This window comes from Moschus berezovskii, chromosome 17 (assembly GCF_049115385.1).
Source record: "Moschus berezovskii isolate FMDL1 chromosome 17, NW_MosBer_1.0, whole genome shotgun sequence".
Classification (NCBI taxonomy): domain Eukaryota; kingdom Metazoa; phylum Chordata; class Mammalia; order Artiodactyla; family Moschidae; genus Moschus; species Moschus berezovskii.
The window spans coordinates 6,376,850-6,399,908 of record NC_142476.1 but is presented as its reverse complement, the minus strand read 5'-3'; the positions used below and the strand labels follow the sequence as shown (position 1 = coordinate 6,399,908).

The following is a 23,059-nucleotide window of genomic DNA, read 5'->3' as shown; positions in this document are numbered from 1 at the left end:
AGGTTCAGAGTCAGAGATGAGATGAACTCTATAATAAACTCTATGACACTGACCAGCTATGAATTATTACTATCACTTATTATGGAGAAGAGCCGCACAATGCTGGCTGTTTCATGAACAGGGAGTCTTAACAGCCATGTGTGTGCATCCTAAGTCGCTTCAGTCATGTCCAACTCTCTGCGACCCCATGGACTGTAGCCCACCAGGCTCCTCTGTCCATGGGATTCTCCAGGCAAGAATACTGGAGTGGGTTGCCATGGCCTCCTCCAGGGGATCTTCCTAACCCAGGGATCGAACCCGCGTCTCTTATGTCTTCTGCATTGGCAGGCTGGTTCTTTGCCAGTAGCACCAACTGCCACACTCCACCTAAAAGTTTCATCTGATGGGCAAAGCCTCTCTGATCAGCCCTTCTCTGGTTCTTTGCCTTGCTTTAATGCATTGGCTCTTCTATCCATATGGAAAAAAAGCTATTAAGATCAACAGAATTCACCGACTATCTACTCTGTGCCAGGGACTGTGCTGGGCCCTAGGAGGACAGGACCAGTGTTTATACGGCAGAGCTGGAGCAGACAATGGAGAAAAGGCCTCAGAGCACTGGGCGCTGTGGCTCTGTGGATCAGGGAGAGGGAGGAGTCCAAATTGTGGATGTGAGCAAATGAGGCCCTACCACTCACTAGCGTGGTGACCGCAGACAAGCTGTGTTCTCTAAGCCTCGAATGTTTGCTGTCTCAAGGGGAGTGATGGTGGCTGCCATGCAGCATGACCCTGAGCATCCAGTTTGGAAGTGGTGGCTCACGCAGAGGCCCTGGCTGCTCCCTGTGCGTGGTGGCAGGCTCGGTGCCCTCCTCACACCCTTGGGCCCTGCTTCCTTTCTGGCTCCTTGACAGTTTCCCCACTCCCGTGTCGCCTGTGGTTTCGCAGTGGAAGGACATGCTTGGCACGGCCTTCTCCCTGGCCATCGTGGGCTATGTCATCAACCTGGCTATGGGCCGGACCCTGGCCAACAAGCACGGCTACGATGTGGATGCTAACCAGGTAGGTCCAGCCACTCCCAGCAGGGTTGAGCAGGACGGGCCAGGGATCACAGAGGCCTGACGAGGGATGTCAGGGGCTCTTTGGCTGACTTCTACTTGGTTGGGAGTGTATGGCTTTATAGCATCTGGGTCATTCTCAAGTTCAAGATCCAGCTAGCTTGAACGACTATGTTGGGTCTGTACTGTGTGCTCCACCCCCACACCCCAACCCCCCCACCCCAGCTTCTAATCCTGCCCCTGTGCCCACAGGAGATGATCGCCCTGGGCTGCAGCAACTTCTTTGGCTCCTTCTTTAAAATCCATGTCATTTGCTGTGCTCTCTCTGTCACTCTGGCAGTCGACGGAGCTGGAGGAAAATCCCAGGTGAGCACTGGATCAGGGCGGTGGGAAAGGATTGGGTGTAGCAGAACAATTGCCCCAGAGAAGCCAGGTCAGCTGGTCCCCAGCCTCCCTCTCCTCTCCTCAGTCTCCACTCTGCCAAAGGCATTTATTGGGGGAAAAAAATCAAGAGCAAGAATTTCCACCTACGCCCTGTTTCCATCTCTTTCTCTGGATAGGTGTCAAGCCTGTGTGTGTCCCTGGTGGTGATGATCACCATGCTGGTCCTGGGGTCCTATCTCTACGCTCTCCCCAAGGTAAGAGCACAGCATGAGAGCAGAAGCCAGCGAGAGACTCCAGGAAGAACAGGCCTTAAGAGCTGTGTGATGCCCCACAGGTTACAAAGGACCGTCACCCTTACACTTTGTCCTAGCCACAGCCTGCAAAGGAGCCAACATAGGTTCTACTCTCACCATTTTATAGGGGAGGGAAACTGAGGCTGAGAAGCGGTGACCAGGCTCACAAGTGCAGGGCTGCTCTCAAACTCCAGCCTTCTGACCTCAGGGTCCACACCCGAGCCAGTGTTTACAGCGTCTGTGGGCCCCTGGCTCAGAGGGCCCTAGGCACAGGCTGCCTGGGGATGAAGGAAGAGGAGGGGATGGCAAAATTCAGGCCCAAGGGCCCTCTGGCTCCATCACCTGCACTTTCCAACCCTAAGGTTGAGTGCAAAGATTTGGGGGCTCTGCCAGTTCTAGAACTGCAACTCTGTCCTGCCAGGCTCCAGCATCAGGTGTTTGTAGGAAGGGCAGGGAGAAGGGGCCACACCACAGGTGACGGGGAACAGTGCTTCGCTTCCCTAGTCTGTGCTAGGAGCCCTGATTGCTGTCAACCTCAAGAATTCTCTCAAGCAACTCGCCGACCCCTACTACCTGTGGAAGAAGAGCAAGCTGGACTGTGTAAGTAGCAGGTGGCCCCTGGGTACCTGTCATGCCTGGTACCCCCGGTACTGCCTCCTCCAGCCCCACAAACCTGTCAGTTCTTCTGTCAGCGATCCCTCTAGTCAGTTGCTCCCTAATTAGCATACATCAGTCGCTAAGCTGTATTAGATTCTTTGTGACCCTATGGACGGTAGCTTAACAGGCTCCGCCGTCCATGGGATTCTCCAGGCAAGAATACCAGAGTGGGTTGCCATTTCCTCCTCCTGGGGATTTTCCCGACCCAGGGATTGAACCGGCATCTCCTGTGTCTCCTGCATTGGCAGGCAGATTCTTTACCATTGAGCCACTGGGGAAGCCCTAATTGCATACCCGAGTGTTTACAGCTCAGGTTTTGGAGTGAGACAGCTTATGCTCAAATCCTAACTCAACTGTTCACTGACTTTGTGACCATTGGCAAGTCCCTTAACCTCTCTGAGTCTTGGCTCCTCATCTGTGATCACAGGTATTTTATACTCTCCAACCCCCCACCCCCACCCCCAGGGATGCTTATGAAATGAGATAAAACAAGTAAGGAACACATTGTCTGAATTGTATCTTGTGTTCAATAAAACTTAGCTATTATTACTCTTATAGTTCCAAAAAGCAAAATGAAGTCATTTTGAAAAACAAAAAACCTAGAACATAAAGCCAGTGGACCAGGATCTTGGGCAGGTTAAGACTTTTGTGGAGTTCTATTTCCCCATCTGTGATAGGGGTGATATTCATGGCTGCACCATACACTGGTTCTGAGGATTAAATGAGATCAGAATTGGAAAGCAGCCGTGAAAAACTTAGCAAACATGACTTACCACTTTGATTAGTCACGTTCCCAACACATCTTCCACTGGGCAGTAGAAAAGAGGCTACTGTGTACCGATGACACTGCTCACCCCAACGTGAGCACCAACATAAGCTGTGAGAGAGGATTTCCTAGCCTCCTTTCAAGATGAAGACACCAAGGCTCAGAGAGGTTAAGTAACTCATCAAAGGCTGCAGAAGTAGTTAGTGGTAGAGGCAGGACTGGAACCCCAAGTCTTAGACTCCAAACCTCTGAGCTGTACTGTCTTCTAGGGGAGGAAGTGCACTTACATGGTAAGGAAGGAAATCCTTAAAGTCTGAGAAGTGAGTGGTCCATCTGGGGTCCCCCTCGAGTGAAGGATGAGGATGGGGAGAAAAATGAGGCCCCAGTGTCCACCCCAAACCATCACCCCACACGCAATAATCCTGGTACTACATCGTGCTTTGGGTTCCCACCTTACCCTCGCTCTCCCCACCCCCCACCCTCCTGGCTTGCACACCCAGCCCAGCCCCAGGCCGTTAGGTCAGGAAGCTGAGCCCCGGTCAGTGCACACTTTCCGTCGGATGGCAGAATGGCACTCCCGTTACCGCACCCATCACCAGGCTTGGCAGGACCCTATCTGCATTCATTCTTCCATCCTTTCATGAAGCGGGTATTATTATTCACACAGCTGTGTGCGTGCGCTAACTCGCTTCAGTCGTGTCCGAGTCTTTGCAGCACCATGGACTGTAGCCCAGCAGGCTCCTCTGTCCATGGGCTTCTCCAGGCAAGAATCCTGGAGTGGGCTGCCATGGCCTTCTCCAGGATTCACATAGCTAGTAAGTGAATACTCACAAGTAGGACAATGAAACTTGGAGCCCAGGCGTATCTGTCCCAAGACTAACAGTCTTTGACTGTGCCACACCAGCTCCCAGTGGGCACGGGGATTGACTACTAAAAGCCAGACAAGACCAGGGAGCCACCCTCAGTCTACTGGAAATGGGCGGGTGTCACCGAAGCTTGCCTACGTGAAATACTGGAAAACTGCCGTGAAGCGGGCAGGGGGTCTGAGGTTGGGCTAGCAGAGAAGGGCCTTGGCTGGCCCTGGAAGACGTCCCCAGCGGGGCAGACTTCCCCCAGGCCTGCTCTGACGTTTCTCTCCTCACAGTGTGTCTGGGTGGTGAGCTTCCTCTCCGCCTTCTTCCTGAGCCTGCCGTACGGTGTGGCGGTGGGGGTCGCCTTCTCTGCCCTGGTTGTGGTCTTCCAGACCCAGTTGTAAGTAATGGCCCCTCCCCCGGGGCATGGCCATCAGGCCCCGGCCAGTCTGCAGGGGCTGCCACGGGGGGCCTGGCGCAGCTCCTGGGCCCCACTGCCCATGGGGTCTGGCTCTGGAGGGGCTGCCAGGCCCAAGGAGAGCCCAGCCCAGCCGGGATGGCTGGCACAGGCCAGGCTGTCTGACTCCCCTGTCCTGAAAACCCAGGGGAACCCATCACGGTCATAGAGGGCTGGGGGCCCAGAAGAAGCAGGGTCGGGCAGGCGGGTGAGAATCAGTGTCCTTCCAAGAATGCACCAGACCCCAGATCAGATGGGATCCCACCCTGAGGGAGCCATGGGCCAGAGAACAACTAAGTCTCTCCCATAAAAGCATTAAGTGAAGCGGACAGCGAGTCCAGTCCAGGGCAGGAAGGATACTGAATGTCAGGGACCTGTCTTCTCTTGAGAACTCAGAACCAAGAAGTGGTGACTTTGGGTCCACTTACGCTTGTGTTCTCCACCTTCCTGCCCACTGAGCCCCCCTGCCTGGGAGCTATGTCAGGGAGCTGCCTGCCATCTCTCTAATTATAGCCCAGCCACAGGCCACAAGGCATGTGTCTCCAGCGCAGAAAGACAAACAGAAAAAACCCAGGATCAGGATGGGACCCTCTCCCGCCCTACCTCTGCCCAGCCCCCAGCCCGAGCGTCCCTCCAAGCCTGTCTGCTAACAGCATCTCTTGTGTTTGTCTTTTTCTTCTTCCTCCAGTCGTAATGGCTATGCTTTGGCCCAAGTTGTGGACACTGACATTTACGTGAATCCCAAGACCTACAATAGGGTGGGTAATCCAAGCTCATGACCACCCTCTTTCACCCACATAAAAGGGTTTTGTGAAAAACCGATAAAAGATATTGCTGCTGACTGAGCTGACTCTCCCTGCCACAGGTCCAAGAAGTCCAAGGAATAAAGATCGTCACTTACTGCTCTCCTCTCTACTTTGCCAACTCAGAGATCTTCAGGCAAAAAGTCATTGCCAAGGTAAGGCTCAGTCCCCTGGTGACCAGCAGGAGTGGACAGAGCGTGCCTGGCAGAGGCAAGAAAGGGACCTGGGAGCCAAGATCTGGCCATCTCCAGAGAGGGCAGAGGTGAAGACTGCTCTCGGCCCTCTTCCTCCAGACAGGCGTGGACCCCCAGAAAGTGTTGCTGGCCAAGCAAAAGCACCTCAAGAAGCAGGAGAAGGGGAGGGCAATGCCCACGCAACAGAGGAAGTCTCTGTTCATGAAAACCAAGGTGAACTGAGGCTAGAGACAGCTCAAACCCTCTCCCTTGCCCTCTCCGACCTTGCTACCTGGTGCCCCACCTCCCAGCACCCTCGGAGGCAAGGACAGCAAGCCTCTGTGGCCACTGCCTGGTTGATGTTGTCTGGTGGGCATCTTCTCCTTGGATGAGGAGTCGTCAGCTCCCAGGGTAACCACTTAACTCCCATGGCCCCCTCCTCATTTTCTGGCTAAGATGGGATACACCCATGGACTTAAGAGCAACCCCAGATCAAGAGTAGCAGTGAATTTCCTGGGGTCCCCAGCCAACCTAGAACTAGCAAGGTGGGTGTGGATGTGGGAATTCTGCAGAGAAAAAGGTAAATACGGGTAAATGCAAAAAGGGTCTCAGTTGTTTCCAAAAGGGCTTCCTCCCAGAGCAGAGTGGGCTGAAGCTCCAGTGCCTCTCTTAGAAGGGTCCTCTAACTTTGCCTGTGTTACGGAGACCAAACGTGCAGATCTGCTCAGGGAGGAGGCTTTGGGAGGCACCAGTCCTCAGGGCTTACAGGGGCTTGGATTCCCCACTACAAAGTCCAGTTATTTACCTCCACCTGCACGCACCTTGCCCCAGCTTCAGCCACAGCGAAGTGTGACTGAGCCTGATGACCCTGACTGCGCCCTCCCACCCCCCTCCAGACTGTCTCCCTGCAGGAGCTCCAGCAGGACTTTGAGAACGGCTCCCCGACTGACCCCAACAACAACCAGACGCCTGCTAACGGCGCCAGCGTGTCCTACATCACTTTCAGCCCTGACCACTCCACCGTTGCCCACTGTGAGCCCCCAGCCTCTGCTAAGCCCAGTGACACGCTGGCCAGCGTCCCACCCTTTGTCACCTTCCATACCCTCATCCTCGACATGAGTGGGGTCAGCTTTGTGGATCTGATGGGCATCAAAGCCCTGGCCAAGGTGAGGGAGCCCCAAGGTGGAGGGAGCCCCAGCCCACCCCAACCCTGGCTCCCCCACCCCTACCCTCCCACACTCGCTTTCCCTGGAGCCTTCATTTCACACGACTGACATCTCCTAAAATCCCCTTTCCAAGATGCCACCAGGACAGCATGCTGCCTGCAGAGCAGGCCCAGAAAGCACAGAATAATGCGTGCCCGGCGAGGGACCTCAGGACTGGGCCCTGCTGGTCCACCCCGTCCTGGCACCCATCTCTAGCAGATGCAGGAACCCAGCCCAGGGTCCTCTGAGTAAAGCTCGTTTTGGCCCAGGTTCATGGCCTACTGCTCCTTCCCATGCTCACCCAGACACTCTAGCATCAGCCGGGTCTGGCCAACCGAGGGCAGAAGAAATAATATCAGTGGCCCTCACCTTTAGGCCAAACAGACAGCTCACGGGGCAGCGTGAATAAATGCATCTGTCTGATAGCTTTTCAGCAGCCACTTCTGATGGCAAAGTCATCTCAGAGACTGGCCCTGAGAGAGGCAGCGCAGTGAAACGGAGGAGGAGAGACAGCACAGAGGCTGATGGCCTCGTCAACCAGCGCACAGCCAGCTCCATCCCCAGACAAGGGCTCAGCCTGCTCCCGCAGCCTGGATCTACTAGGATCCAGGTGGCTGAGGCATCAGCCATTCTGGGCCGTGGTCCTCCCCCGCAGCTTCTGCCTAAGCCTCAAAGGCAGGCACGAGGTGGGGTCTGGTATTCTAAGCTATCGAAAGAAAAGATCTGGCCCCATAAGAAGGGGCCACGGGGACACCAAGTGGCTGCCTTGTTGGCAAAGCCCCATGTCTGCCCCGCTTTCCAGAGGAGCGGTCAGCCAACACTCCACGGAGGAGTGGTGTGCTTTGCTGCTATTTTTATCTTGGGCTGCCAGGGCTCTCCTGGTTGCTTATTTGTTTGGCTTCCCTCTCAAGTGCGTTTGTGAATCACTTTGGAGGCCCACTCAGAACATTCCTTTCCTTCTGTCTCCCTACCCAACACGCTCCTGACTCCTCCAGCTGAGCTCCACCTATGAGAAGATCGGTGTGAAGGTCTTCTTGGTGAACATTCACGGTAAGAAAAGAAGGATGTTTAGGGGACTGGAAGGCTGACGAGGGGCTAGGGTGGGACTAGGTGGATGGGAAGCCGAATAGTGAGGGGGGTAGAAACGAGAACAGCACCTGTTCCCCTAAACTACTGCCCGCTCACAAGAAGTTCAGGCACAAATCAACAGAGACCGTGGCCGCATTACATAACATCCTGTGTGCTGTGCTATGCTAAGTCGCTTCAGTCATGGCTGACTCTGTGTGACCCTATGGACTGTAGTCTGCCAGGCTCCTCTGACCATGGGATTCTCTCAAGGCAAGAATACTGGAGTGGGTTGCCATGCCCTCCTCCAAGGTATCTTCCCAACCCAGGGATCAAACCCACATCTACTGCACTGATAGGCAGGTTCTTTACCACTAGGGGTCCCAATAAAAGAGTTGATGGGGGGTGATTGTGAAGTTAAGGAGAGGCAACTAGGATTCTGATTTGCCCACCACTAATTTGCCACGTTTAGCTCATTTGTTGAAGAATCTGCCTGCAATGCAGGAGACCCCAGTTTGATTCCTGGGTTGGGCAGATATCCTGGAGAATGGATAGGCTACCCACTCCAGTATTCTCGGGCTTCCCTTGTGGTTCAGCTCGTAAAGAAGCTGCCTGCAATGCGGGAGCCCTGGGTTGGGAAGATGCACTGGAGAAGGGAAAGACCACCCACTCCAGTATTCTGGCCTGGAGAATTCCATGTACTGTATAGTCCATGGGATCGCAAAGAGTCGGACACGACTGAGCGACCTCCACTTTCAATTTGCCATGTATCCTTGGCCAAGTCACTTCATCTGCCTGGGGATCAATTGCCACCTACATAACATGAAGAGGTTGACTAAATGAACCGGGAATCTTCTCCAAATCCAAAAGTCCATAAATAGGCAGAAAGCATGGATACACCGTAACTCTCCAGGGAAGAAACACATGCAGTTTTATATGGACTCAGTCTCCAAGGGGCCCACAAGCACAGCCCCCAGTCCCTGTCCACACGCCCGTGGGCATCTCATCAGCATGTGCGGAGTACAGGGATGTGGACACACAGCGAGAACACGCAGACGCACAGGAGAAAGGGAACGGCACACGTCTGCACACCCCACTTCCCTTGAGGGTCAGCGCCTTCCGGTGGGACCAGCCAGCCTCGGCGCCGGCCTGAGCGTGGCACAGACTCGGTGCAAGCTCCGCTCAGACGGAGCCTGCACTGGTTCTGCTCTGTGTATGTGTGCGTGTGCGCCTGCTCTGTGTGTGCTCCAGAGCTAGAATCAGAGGCTCCCTGCCCACCCTCCCTGGACACGCCTCAGGAAATCATTCCCAGCGTTGGGGAGGAGTAAGGGCTCTGCCACACATCGGACTCTGCAGGAAAGGTCTGGGTGAACAGGAGGAAGAATGGGCCCTTAAGGGACAGAACTGGCCCATGATTTCGGCTTTCCCTCACCACAAAGTACCTGAAAGACACCCTGAATCAAGCTGTTTCCTTCTGCCCGGGGTTGAAGGTTCAGCATCCTCAGGCTCACGTTGCCCTCTGCTGTCCAGAATTGGTACTGCAAGGCCCAGGCCCAGGCCCTGTGACGCAGCAAGGCCCGACCCCGGGCCTCGCTCTCTGCATCTCCCCCACCCCCAGCTCCACGCCACAGTGGCGTTAACTTTTGAAGGTGACCTTTCCCTTGCAGCCCAGGTGTATAATGATATCAGCCATGGAGGCCTCTTTGAAGACGGGTGTCTAGAGCGCAGTCATGTCTTTCCCAGCATACACGATGCGGTCCTCTTTGCCCAGGCACAGGCCAGGGAAGTGGCCCCAGGACACGACTTCCAAGGGGTAAGGTCTCTGCACCTGGGGAATCCTAGACCCCAGGGCATTGAAATGACAGAACGGTTTGGGTTCCAACACCTGTTCTATCAATTAACTTTCCTTAATCTCTGTTTTCTTACCTGTGGAATGGGTGCCTTAAGGTAACATTATCTCTCTCACAGGATCTTTCTTTTGTTTTGGTTTTAGGATTAACTGATAATTATATCTTTTGTGTCACTTGAAAGAGCTTTGTATGTTACAAAAGCTTTATTATTATCAGTTTTGAGATCAAACACCCAAAGCACAGTAGGTTATGCCTGGTATTCTGACATGGCTCAACCATCCTATTCCTTCCCTCTTTCTACAAAACATTTTGCAGAAGGGAGGGGAGTAGCCTGCCTGTTTTAATTTAACCGAGCTTAGTGTTTTCGGGCTGGTGACAGATGAAGAGTGTGGATCAGAGTTTTGTCTCAGCTTCTTGACATTTAATTTACTAGCTCAGTAAGTGGTATGCAAATGAGCTACAAATAACAGTGTCTACAAATAACACTCCAGAAAGCTGGGGAGGCAGAAAAAGCCCATCCCATTGGGGTCCCTGCCCAGGCCTCCCCAGACAGCTCCATCTTCCAGGCTGCCCCGCCAGCTCATCTTCGGCTGTCGGCCTGCAAAGCCTCTGTGCCCTAGTCCATGATGCAAACCCCTTCTACTCTCTGGGGATCATAAGAAAGGCTTTTCTGACCCTAGGGCAACCATTTGCTCTTTGCTTTTGAGACTGATGAAGCTGGAGCCATCTGTTCTGGGTGCAGAAAGCCTGTCCAAGGAAACACAGGGCCAGGTACCCGCCCGCCACACACAGAGGCAAACTGTGAGAGCAGTGGCCTTCCTGGCCTCATGCCCTTTGCCAGAAGAGCAAAGAGAGGGAAATTCTGGGGAAACCCTCATCATCATAACTGCACAAATAATGCCCAGTTTTTACAGCTTAAATTCTTAAAGATGTATATTATACCAATTGTATATTTACATATTACAGAATATATTCATATCTGTAAATTATAAACACACACACTGTTTTCAACAGCGTGGTAAGGCAGAGAGCCAGCAAAGTGAGTGTGATCATCCTACTTTTACAGTGAAGGGAGATGGATTCCCCAGGTCAGGCAGCTAGGTAGGCTAGGGAAACCTTTCCTGCTTCTGAAGTGCCCGCCAAGGGAGCCGACCCTGATGCACGCCTGTCTGCGGGGAAGAGGGGACCGCGGCTGTGCTGTGTTCTGAGAGGCAAATGGGGGAGGGGAGGGAAAGGACGAGCGGCCAGGTCACGCGTCAGAACACAGGATGCCCGCCCCCACCCCGCCGTTTGTGCCAAACCACCATTCAGTCGCTGCAGCTCACTCTGCACTGGTTTCCCCACCCAGGCGCCCGTGGACCCTGAGCTTTCTCTGTATGAGCCGGAGGAGGACAGCCCCAGCTACTGGGATTTAGAGCAGGTAAGCTGACTAGTGGGGGGTCAGAACGGGGAGGAAGGAGACCCTCTCCCACCCAAAGTGTTGGCTGGGCTCTCCAGAGCCAGAAGCCAGCACAGTCACCTTGAAGGCAGTGATGTTCCTTTCTCACCTTTCTTTTAATAGCAGATCTTAATTCTTCCCACTCCATGAAAGGCATCCTGGGGGAAGGGAGAGTCACTGGATCAAGTCCTAGAGAAACAACATCTATTCTTAACTCTCCCATGCACTGGCCACATGATCTTGGGCAAGCCACGTGACACCACCAGGCCCCCAGTGTTTATCATTGTAAAATAAGGGAAATACGAGGAATACCTGTCCCATCTACCTAACAAGATTAGTGAAGGATGCTTTTGTTCTTTTGTTAATTCAACTGGCATTGATGGTGTGCCTACTACTTGCCTGACACTGTCCCAGGGTGGGCACACATCCAGTCAGATGAATTCCAAGGGTACAAATACTACTGCAGGTGGGCAGTCCTTCCGAGCCATGCAGATGTGCCGTGTACATCATATAGAACTCTATGGTCCCGACATGAAAAGTAGCCCCACCCCAATGCTCTGAATCAAAGAAACCAAAGTTTTAGAGAAATCCAGCTCTGGGTCTATTAGAAAGAACAGCTCACTCTGTGCCTCTTCCCATTCTTTTTGGGCATGAGTTCCGATGGTCCTCTGAGCCCATCGCTGGGAATGCTGGTGGCATGCAGTAGGCATCAGGTAATAGAGCCAGGCCGCAAAGACTTGGCACACTGATTTCTGGGCCCCCACAGAATCTCCAGCACATCCCAAACACCTGGCTAGGACAAAATAGCTTGTCGGAGCAAGAAACGACTTTTGAGCTTGTGTGATCTCAATCCCCACCTGACCTAATGAAGAAAGGCGAGCAAAAAGGAGGGAGGGACCTGTGACGGTCACGCAGCACAGCAGGGGTGATTCAAAACTAGATGTCAAGCTCCTTCTCTCGTCGCCTCTGTGCCAGTCCAGATCTTGGGCTGACCCTGCCCCTCCACTGCTCACACACACGCATACCCTCCCCCTCGCTTCCCTACAACACCTCTCACTGGCCAGGGTTTCGTGGGTCACCTGGCAGCTGTGACGACTCAGATCTAATGTTCTCTCCCTCACCCCCTTCCTGTGGCCGCTGCAGGAGATGTTCGGAAGCATGTTTCATGCAGAGACCCTGACTGCCCTGTGAGGGCCAAGGCCACCTCCAGAGCACCTGGCGCCTGGGACACCTGTGAAGGATGAGCCTGGGGCCGCAGGGAGTGGAGGATCGAGGAGAACACCTCCGCCGGAACCCCGGTGCCTCTCCATCCTCCTCGTCTCGTACTCTCAGGCACCTCTAGAGCTAGCCAATCTCAGCAGCAGGAAGAGACACCTCTTCGCCCTCCTACTGACCTGCGGGGCCCCAACCCGCAATGAGCACGCCTCCTGCTGGCTGCTCTGCACGCACCCACACCCTGCCTGTGGCCGCTGAGGGGACCCTTGACCACCAGGCTTCAAGAGTGACTCAAGAACGGAGAGAAAGCTCGTGCTGATGTAGCGTGCAAGCTCCAAGAAGTGCCCTGAGACCCGCACGCCTCAGTGTCAGGCGGTGTCACGCTGTCACAGGACACAGGGACAAACCAGCCCACGACTCTGTGGCTCATCCCCTCCTGCTGCCCCAAGTCTGTCCCCGGCAGCTCTTTATCCCTGGGCCCAAGGGCTCCAACCACCCAGGAATCTCCGTCTTGGCGACTATGCCCCCTTCGTCCTCCTCTTAAGGCTGCTGAGACCCCCACTGCTATCTGGCACATCAGACTCTAGCCTGGGGAGCAGCCACCAGAACTACCTCCCCAGGGGCAGCCTCCTGAAACGTTATCACGTGCCCTGTCCTTGAGGGCGGCTCCCCTCTCCTTGAGACCAGGTAGAAACCCAGGAGGAGCAGGGGATGGCTGGCAGAATCCTCTGGCAGCCTAGCAACAGATACCAGTTATTCCACACAAAGCTTTAGGCAGTCCCTCTCCTAGAGACATGGAGGTAAAGGGACGCTCCATTAGTCCAGGACCAACTGGTTGGGCCCGAGCCCTGACAGCCCCCCTGACCTTAGAAACGGCTCCCCCACTGGAGAAGTCTGCCTTGTCCTCTTCTCTGGCAAAGAACCAATGGTTTTCACTCTCCCTTCTCAGCTCAGGGCCTGAGTGGTTCAGTCAGGTGAGGGAAGGTGCCTCCAAGGGCATATCCCAACTGGGTGCCCAGCGTGGAGAAGGGCTGATACAGACTGAGTCTTCCTCCACAGGGACCCCATAACAAATTCAGGATCTGAGGCCATCTCCTTCTAGGAAAGATGAGAAGAGGGGTTAAGTTCTCCATATTTATAAAAAAAATGTAGAAGAAACCCACTACTGACTTGAAAATAAATAGGTTCCATGTGCAGGCGTTTGGGGAAATTTCCCATGGAAGTGCACAGAAAACACGTTGGCCTCTCCCCACTGCGCCTCCTGAGATCCTTCAATGAATGATCCCTGCCCAGAGGGTTGGGCTGGCCCAGCCTGGAAAAGCGTTGGAGTTCCTAATCTCAGCCTGACCTGCATTGTGTGTCTGTGTAGCATGAGCTGGTCAGCTAGCAAGTCTTCACAGAGTTAAAGGACGGGGTGCTGGTGAAGAGCCAACAGATTCTTGGCCTACAAACATTGCTCCTCTGTGAATTCATTATGCCATCTGGCTGCCAGTGGAACTCAAAACTTGGAAGGCAGAGGACAATGTTATCTGGGATTCACCGTGCCCAGCACCCGAAGTGCCAAATTTCAAGAGGACAAGAATCACAGCCAATGAAAACTCAACCTCCCCTGCTTCACCTCCTGCAAAGTCCAGCTCAAGCCCAAGAGGTGGGGGAAAGATCACACAGTCTCAAGACATCCCAAGTCAGAGGTGCCTTGGGAACCAAGTATCTAGAACCCTTGAGGACTTGCTGAAGTGACCGCTAGCCCCCAGGCCAGCCCCAGACCTAAAGGGGATTGCTGGCACACAGGGGCCTCGAGTCGGGGCTCAGGGAGGGGTCCAGCACCACGTCCAAGAGTGTAAGTACTACCAGAGTCCACAGCGGAGGTAAGGTGGGAAACACCCAGGGTGGAGAGAGACAGCCGGAAGAGAACACGCTGCTGGAACGCCTCAGCGAGAACACAAGCTCACACAGACCGCTTCCCGGACGGGACTGAGGCAGGGAAGGAGGGCAGGTGGTGAAAGCATCCAGGATTTCAACACTTCCCAGCGTTCTTAGTGATACTGGTGCGGTTCCCGGGAACCAGGACTCTTGAGATATTTGTGTAATTTATTTAATTTAAACGCCATTCTCCTTTTGTTCATTTTGCTAATAAAGTGGTTTTGAAATGTGAACGAATGCATGTGTTCAGGTGGTTTTACAGAGAGAAAAATGAGTCACATCCAGGAAGAGGTGGCCGTGCTTTGCCCAGTCCCTGGAGGGGAAAGAGACAGAAAGCTGAGACTCCTCCTTGAGTCTCCCAGCTCCTCTCTGGGCTCTGCTTTCCCACTCCTGGGAATGAAGAAACGCCCATGACACAGCTGAAGAGCAGAGGCAGGGTGAAACACCTGGTCCAAGGGCTCCTCCAACTCAAGACCAGTTCCCGGAGCCAACTTTGTGGTTTCCGTGGCTATCAGGGAAGTCGAACTGCCACTGTTTCATGTGCTAGTACTTCAGCATCCATGAGATGCCTCTCGAACTGGCCCATCCTGTCAGAATCCCCAGTTCGGGGGAGCACACAGCCTAATCGCACATTTCCCTCCCCTGTTTGTGAGACAATGCAGGGAGCAAAAGGCCAAAAGACTCGAGTGTCCAACAAGCTTGGCTGAGCCTCAACTTTGTTTGCTAACTGTAGGAAATAAGAGGAATTCACAGGAAAAGAGCAAAGACTCCTTCTGTCTGAAGGAGACAGAAATGGGATGAAGTGGCAAGAGATGGAGGACTAGAGATAAGACAAAGCAAAGAAGGAAGGAAGATCAGCAGGACAGACGTATGGAAACAAAGGCATCAAGAGCACTAGAAAAGGGAGAAACAAGTGAAGGAGGAAGAGGGCACGACGCAGAGGCAGAGACACCACTGAGTTCCAAAACAGCAATGTGTCTAAAGTAAATTAACCTTGCCTCACCGTGCTATTTAAATGCCCTTCAAGATCTGAGTAAGCTGGCGATGGGCATCCCTCCCTTTTGAATTTTATATGTATTTTTAATGATACTATCTTAGCCTGACCACTAAAGTAGAACATGAGACAAAAGCTTCCACACAGCTATTTGAGAAGTGACCCCAGGGAGCAGGTGTGAAAGGCAGGGAGGGAAAACCAACAAAAGAATGAGTTACTGTGGTAGCCCCTATGGAGGGCAACTGGGGCTCCAGCCTCCTGGAGCCCTGCGAAGTGCACCTCCAAACTGACCTGGAGAAACGTTTAACCACCTTTCCCATCTTCTCTTGGTCAAGGGTGATCTATTTGGGTTGCAAGGACGTGAGCACAGAGCAGTTCCCGAGGGGCCCTTTGCTGTGGCATCGGGAAGCCCCCCAGGGCAGGAAGGAAGAGACATGTTTGGCTCCAGGAGAGGCCAGCAGGTAAGACTGCTCAGAACTATTACCTCTCAAGAGGGTTCATGAGAGTTTTGAGTGGCATATAAGCAGCATCTAAATCAGACACATTTCTTTAACCTATCTTTAAAACCCATTTTTACCATTAGCTGTAAAACTACAACATGGCTTTAGCAGTCTTTAGGTGAGACGTGTCAAAACTTCTATGTTAACTAGTCTTATTGTGGTTATTATTTCACAATATAAACAAATATGAAATCATTATATTGTATACCTAAAACAAATTATTATATGTCAATTATATCTCAATTTTTTAATTCTATAAGATGATCTCCCCATTCTACCATGTAATGGAGTATTTTAAGACTATGCATTCCTAAACATGGTCTCTAATACAATTCATTATTAAGAGGGACCAGGGCCCCTCAGAGCAATGACTGGTTACAGGGCCAGGGCAGGATAGGGACGAAATGAATCTGAAACAACTTTTTATGCCAGGAGTAAGAAATTTTTCCCAAAAAACGATGGAGGCATATCACAAGGTCACAGGAATCAGATTCAAGCACCTTCTACTAAACAAATGTAGGCTAATTGGGGCACCAAAATGAACATAATGATGGATTTTAAACCACTAAAAACAATAACTGTGGCTATACCAATGCTAGATAGATAGATCTCAGGTCCTCTTGCCAGCGATTCAGTCATGTCCAGCTCTTTGTGATCCTGTGGAGTGCAGCCTGCCAGGCTCCTTTGTTTAAGGGACTTTCCAGGAAAGAATCCTGGAGTGGGTTGCCATTTCCTCTAGATAGATAGAAGATAATTATAGAGGATTTGCAGTATTTTTTAACATCTGGAAAGGTTAGTCCTCACCTACAACATTTTTATGATATAGTTTTCTTATTTAAACATGTAATACTTTCCTATTTAGATCTCCTTTTGATAATTTAAGTAGTGTTTTCTCATATAGATCTTACACATTTCTCAAGTTTATTCCTAGGTCTTTTTTTACCTTTTTGTTATATAATGTAATCTTGTATTCTCTAACTGGTTGATGTTTGCTATTGATTTCTGTATATTAACTTTGTAGCCAGAGTACCTGCTGAATTCTTACAATATTAAGAATATTGTGGTAGTTTGGCTATTGAATATTTCAAGTTTGCCAGCGATACATACTATGTCTACAAATAAATATAATTTTATCTCCTTTTCAAATCTTTATACCTCTAATCTCTTTCTCTTGTTTATTTGTCTTGACTAGTTCCTGCAAAAATGATATTAAATAATAGTGGTGAAAGTAGACATCCTTCTCTTATTCTCTGACTTTAATGCTAAGTTTCTACTTTTTATCATTAAACATAATTCTGACTTTAGTATTGGAAAATATACTTTATAATTTTTTTCACATTTTTATCACAAAAGGATTGAGAAAAATCAGTGTCTTTCATGACAGTGCAAGGTGCTACACTGACCAGCTCCCCAAGGAAACTGGTGACATTTTTTTTTTTAAGTCTCTATAAATGGTCCTAAAAGGGAAAACAGCAAATTAAGAAATATCTATTCAAGAAATAGCTATTAAAATAATATAGATATAAGATATTATAAAAAACACAGGGGTAACTTTTCATAACCTAGGATTTGGCAACATATTCTTAGATATGACACCAAATGCACAATAAAAGAACAATAAAAGAAAAAATAGGTATGTTGAATTCATCACAATTTAAAACTTCTGTGCTTCAAAAGACACCGTCCATAAAGTAAAAGGAAAACCCACAGAACAGGATAAAATATTTACAAATCATACATCTGATAGCAGGGGCTTGTATCTAGAACATTAAAAAACACTTACAACTCAAACTATTCTATAGACATTTCTCCAGGGAAGATACACAAATGGCCAATAAGCACATGTCAACATCATTTGCCACCTGGGAAATGCAAATCAACCCACAATGAAGTATCCACATATACACATTCTTAATATTCTTTTCCATTATGGTTTATCACAGGATATTGACTATAATTCCCTGTGCTATCCATTAGGATCTTGTTGTTTACACATATATAACTGAGTCACTTCACTGTACAGCAGATTGGCACAACATTGTAAATCAACTATTCTTTAATACACACGAAGGTTTATACTAACATTGTTCATAATAGTCAAACAGTGAAATATCCAAATGTCCACCAATATATGAAAAGATGAGTAAATGAAATGTGGTATACTCATATAATGTAATATTATTTGGACAGAAGAAGGAATGAAGTACTAATACAGGCTATGATGCAGTGAACCTTGATAAATATGTTGAATGAAAGAAACCAGACACAAAAGATCACATACTATATGGTTCCATTTACATGAAATGTCCAGAGCAGGCATGTATATAGACAGAAAGTAGATTAGTGATTGCTTAGGTCTAGGAAGGAAGGTGAATGGAATTAGGGGACGGTGGTTAAAAGGTACAGGGTTTCTTTAGGGGATGATGAAAATGTTCTACAGTTGACTGTGGTAATGGTTGCACAACTCTGTGAACATATTGTACACTTTAAAAAAAAAAGAAATTTGACATCTAGACACCTTGTAGTGAAACTTAAGAACACTAAAAACAAAGAGAAGTCCTTAAAAGGAGCCAGAGAGAAAGCAGTTCACTACAAAACATCAATAATTACATTGTCAGCCAACTTCTCAACAGAAAAAAATGGAAGCCAGAAAAAGTAAATTAATGTCTTCAAAGTGCTAAAACAACCATCAACTTAAAATTGTATACTCAAGAAAATTGTCTTGCAAGATGAGTATAAAATAAAGATATTTTCAAATAGACAAAAATTGAGAGAGTTGACTGTCATGACTTTCAATAAAGTAGCTTCAAAAGGATGAATATTGGGAAAAATAAAAATTATTCCAGAAGTAAGGTTTGAGATTCCAGAAGAAAGATTAAACAAGGAAACTGGTAACATATTGGTAAATATAAAGAAATGTCTATATAATAATAATAGCAATAGCTATGTTATTTTTAAAAATAAATTTAAAAATTAAAATAACGAACTACAAGAGCATATAAACAGAAGGCAACCAGAGTTAAAGTATTCAAATGTCTTCTTATTTTTCAGAGGAAAAGAGTTACAGTATTAAATTCAAATTTATTAAGTATGAATAAAAATTTCAATAGTAAATCATAAGATAGCAAAGAATATAATTTCCAAACCAGTGAGGCAGAGAATAGGATAATCAAAAACCCACATGATGAAAATTTAATAAGTTGTTTAAAAAGCCAGTACATGGGGGGAAAGAAGCATAGAAAATGTAGTGCTAATAAAAAGAGGATAGAAATATGCCCAAATACACAAGAAATCACAAAAAATATGACTAATCTCACCAGTAAGAGAAATTGTCTGATTAGATTAAAAATTAAATTCAGAGACACTGTAAAACATGGAACAACAGACTGGTTCCAAATAGGAAAAGGAATACGTCAAGGCTGTATATTGTCACCTTGCTTATTTAACTTATATGCAGAGTACATCATGAGGAACGCTGGGCTGGAAGAATCACAAGCTGGAATCAAGATTGCCAGGAGAAACATCAATAACCTCAGATATGCAGATGACACCACCCTTATGGCAGAAAGTGAAGAGGAACTTTTTAGCCTCTTGATGAGAGTGAAAGAGGAGAGTGAAAAAGTTGGCTTGAAGCTCAACATTCAGAAAACAAAGATCATGGCATCTGGTCCCATCACTTCATGGGAAATAGATGGGGAAACAGTGGAAACAGTGTCAGACTTTATTTTTGGGGGCTCCAAAGTCACTGCGGATGCTGATTGCAGCCATGAAATTAAAAGACGCTTACACCTTAGAAGGAAAGTTATGACCAACCTAGATAGCATATTGAAAATCAGAGACATTACTTTGCCAACAAAGGTCCGTCTAGTCAAGGCTATGGTTTTCCAGTGCTCATGTATGGATGTGAGAGTTGGACTGTAAAGGAAGCTGATCGCCTAAGAACTGATGCTTTTGAACTGTGGTGCTGGAGAAGACTCTTGAGAGTCCCTTGGACTGCAAGGAGATCCAACCAGTCCATTCTAAAGGAGATCAGTCCTGGGTGTTCATTGGAAGGACTGATGCTGAAGCTGAAACTCCAATACTTTGGCCACCTCATGCGAAGAGTTGACTCACTGGAAAAGACTTTGATGCTGGGAGGGATTGGGGGCGGGAGGAGAAGGGGACGACAGACAATGAGATGGCTGGATGGCATCACCGACTCTGTGGACATGAGTTTGAGTGAACTCCGGGAGTTGGTGATGGACAGGGAGGCCTGGCGTGCTGTGATTCATGGGGTCGCGAAGAGTCGGACACGACTGAGCGACTGAACTGTAAAACATAGAGACACAAAAATGGAAGAAAACATATACAAGACAAATATTAACCAAAAGAATGAGGTAGCTATATTAATTGCAAAAAACTGGCTTTAAGACAAGGATGCCATGAAGCGTAAAGAACACTATGTCATGATAAAATTTTCAGCAGTTTTAAATTCGAATGCACCCAATAAAAGTCTCAAAATAAATAGAGCAAAATTAATATTTTAAAAAGTGGCAAGTCCAGCAACACAATGGAAGATTTCAATATACTGTTGTAACTGATACAGAGTTTTTAAAAGTTAGGTATGAAAAAGTTAAACAATAAAATAAGCAATCTTGATTTAGTGAACATACATAGAATTCTACATGCAACAACTAAAATTTACACTTCTTAAGTACATATGAAATATTTTTTAAAAATTGTTCAAATACTAGACCCTACAGCAATTCTCAACAAATTTCAAACATAGGTGTCATTCCACATTTTGTGACACTGCACTGTAGTTAAAAATCAGTTACAAAAAGGGAACAAAAAAGTATGCATTTTTAAAAATTTTAAAAACACTTCTGAAAAACTAGTAGTCAAAGAAGAAATTATATGGAAACTTTAGAATAGTTAGACAATAATGAAAATGCTACATATCAAAACCATGGTACACAGGGAAGAGCGCATCAGAGTAAATTTATAGCTCTAAATGCTTTTATCAGAAAAGAAAAAAGACAAAAATTAATGAGCCAAATATTCAACTATAGCAGTTGGAAAACAAACAAATGTAAAAAAAACAAAAGAAAGGATACAGAACTGCTAACATCCATTCAACTATTACTATATGCCATGTGCTCTTCTAAGTCCTTCATGTACATAAACTAATTTAATCTTCCCAACAACTCTAAGAGGTACATACTGTTAGTATCTCCATTTTACAGATGAGGAAACTGAGGCTCAGAAAGGGTAAGTGAACTTCCCAAGATCATTCAGCACAACTCAATGAATGTGGAAGGCCTAGGAATTTGCCTCAGAAAATCTGGCTCCAGAGTTTAAACTCTTAGCTAATATAAAGTTGAAAACTTAAATGAAATGAATAAATTGCGAGAGATAAGAAAGCCTTCCTCAGCGATCAATGCAAAGAAATAGAGGAAAACAAGAGAATAGGAAAGACAAGATATCTCTTCAAGAAAATTAGAGATACCAAGGGAAAATTTCATGCAAAGATGGGCTCAATAAAGGACAGAAATGGTGTGGACCTAACAGAAGCAGAAGATATTAAGAAGAGGTGGCAAGAATACACAGAAGAACTGTACAAAAAAGATCTTCATGACCCAGATAATCACGATGGTGTGATCACTGACCTAGAGCCAGACATCTTGGAATGTGAAGTCAAGTGGGCCTTAGAAAGCATCACTACAAACAAAGCTAGTGGAGGTGATGAAATTCCAGTTGAGCTATTTCAAATCCTGAAAGATGATGCTGTGAAAGTGCTGCACTCAATAGACCAGCAAATTTGGAAAATTCAGCAGTGGCCACAGTACTGGAAAAGGTCAGTTTTGATCCCAATCCCAAAGAAAGGGAATGCCAAAGAATGCTCAAACTACTGCACAATTGCACGCATCTCACACACTAGCAAAGTAATGCTCAAAATTCTCCAGGCCAGGCTTCAGCAATACGTGAACTGTGAACTTCCAGATGGTCAAGCTGGTTTTAGAAAAGGCAGAGGAACCAGAGATCAAATTGCAAACATCTGCTGGATCATGGAGAAAGCAAGACAGTTCCAGAAAAACATCTATTTCTGCTTCATTGACTATGCCAAAGCCTTTGAGCGTGTGGATCACAACAAACTGTGGAAAATTCTGAAAGAGACAGGAATACCAGACTACTTGACCTGCCTCTTGAGAAGCCTGTCTGCAGGTCAGGAGGCAACAGTTAGAACTGGACATGGAACAACAGACTGGTTCCAAATAGGAAAAGGAGTACGTCAAGGTTGTATATTGTCACCCTATTATTTAACATATATGTAGAGTATATCATGAGGAATGCTGGGCTGGAAGAAGCACAAGCTGGAATCAAGATTGCCAGGAGAAATATCAATAACCTCAGATATGCAGATGACACCACCCTTATGGCAGAAAGTGAAGAGGAACTTTTTAGCCTCTTGATGAGAGTGAAAAAGTTGGCTTGAATCTCAACATTCAGAAAAGAAAGATCATGGCAGCTGGTCCCATCACTTCATGGGAAATAGATGGGGAAACAGTGGAAACAGTGTCAGACTTTATTTTGGGGGGCTCCAAAGTCACTGCAGATGCTGATTGCAGCCATGAAATTAAAAGACGCTTACACCTTGGAAGGAAAGTTATGACCAACCTAGATAGCATATTGAAAAGCAGAGACATTACTTTGCCAACAAAGGTCTGTCTAGTCAAAGCTATGGTTTTCCAGTGGTCATATATGGATGTGAGAGTTGGACTGTGAAGGAAGCTGATCGCCTAAGAACTGATGCTTTTGAACTGTGGTGCTGGAGAAGACTCTTGAGAGTCCCTTGGACTGCAAGGAGATCCAACCAGTCCATTCTAAAGGAGATCAGTCCTGGGTGTTCATTGGAAGGACTGATGCTGAAGCTGAAACTCCAGTACTTTGGCCACCTCATGCAAAGAGTTGACTTCACTGGAAAAGACTTTGATGCTGGGAGGGATTGGGGGCAGGAGGAGAAGGGGACGACAGAGAATGAGATGGCTGGATGGCATCACCGACTCTGTGGACATGAGTTTGAGTGAACTCCGGGAGTTGGTGATGGACACGGAGGCCTGGCGTGCTGTGATTCACGGGGTCGTGAAGAGTCGGACATGACTGAGCAACTGAACTGAACTGAAACTACTTTTAATAAAAATTCTGTCAATGTCCATTTTTTACAAATCATTTCAACTCTATTTTTTTTCACATTCAGAAATCTCATCTAATTGTGGTACAAAAAATGGACACATCCATTAGGACCTTGTACTTCCACAGAGTAGTTTTGCTTGAGGGATGACAGGGGAGGTGATAATGGCCCCATGGTGAAAGGCAGAAGCTAACATGGCGTGATGGGGGACCCAGATTGGGGCACAGGGATACCTACAGCCCTTCTGCACCCCTGCTCCAACCTGCTGCCTAACTTCAGGGCA

The 23,059-nt window shown here is 48.2% G+C and overlaps 1 protein-coding gene across 5 annotated transcripts in view; it reads left to right on the top strand.

Moving 5' to 3' along the window:
• SLC26A9 (solute carrier family 26 member 9) overlaps nucleotides 1–16,729 on the top strand; it is a 30,720-nt gene extending 13,991 nt beyond the window's left edge. For 3 of the 5 annotated variants that reach the window (XM_055420012.2, XM_055420010.2, XM_055420013.2), the window contains 13 exons: nucleotides 888–1,035; nucleotides 1,284–1,397; nucleotides 1,592–1,669; nucleotides 2,213–2,308; nucleotides 4,276–4,382; nucleotides 5,128–5,197; nucleotides 5,305–5,397; nucleotides 5,536–5,649; nucleotides 6,312–6,581; nucleotides 7,616–7,670; nucleotides 9,353–9,498; nucleotides 10,884–10,955; nucleotides 12,117–16,728. In XM_055420012.2, the coding sequence (XP_055275987.2) occupies nucleotides 888–1,035; nucleotides 1,284–1,397; nucleotides 1,592–1,669; nucleotides 2,213–2,308; nucleotides 4,276–4,382; nucleotides 5,128–5,197; nucleotides 5,305–5,397; nucleotides 5,536–5,649; nucleotides 6,312–6,581; nucleotides 7,616–7,670; nucleotides 9,353–9,498; nucleotides 10,884–10,955; nucleotides 12,117–12,164 (1,411 nt within the window). In that variant the 3' untranslated portion in view covers nucleotides 12,165–16,728. Of the gene's footprint in view, nucleotides 1–887; nucleotides 1,036–1,283; nucleotides 1,398–1,591; nucleotides 1,670–2,212; nucleotides 2,309–4,275; nucleotides 4,383–5,127; nucleotides 5,198–5,304; nucleotides 5,398–5,535; nucleotides 5,650–6,311; nucleotides 6,582–7,615; nucleotides 7,671–9,352; nucleotides 9,499–10,883; nucleotides 10,956–12,116 lie in introns of all 5 variants that reach the window. The other 2 variants (XM_088845143.1, XR_016039522.1) reach the window with 2 other exon arrangements.
• Nucleotides 16,730–23,059: the final 6,330 nt, after the last annotated feature.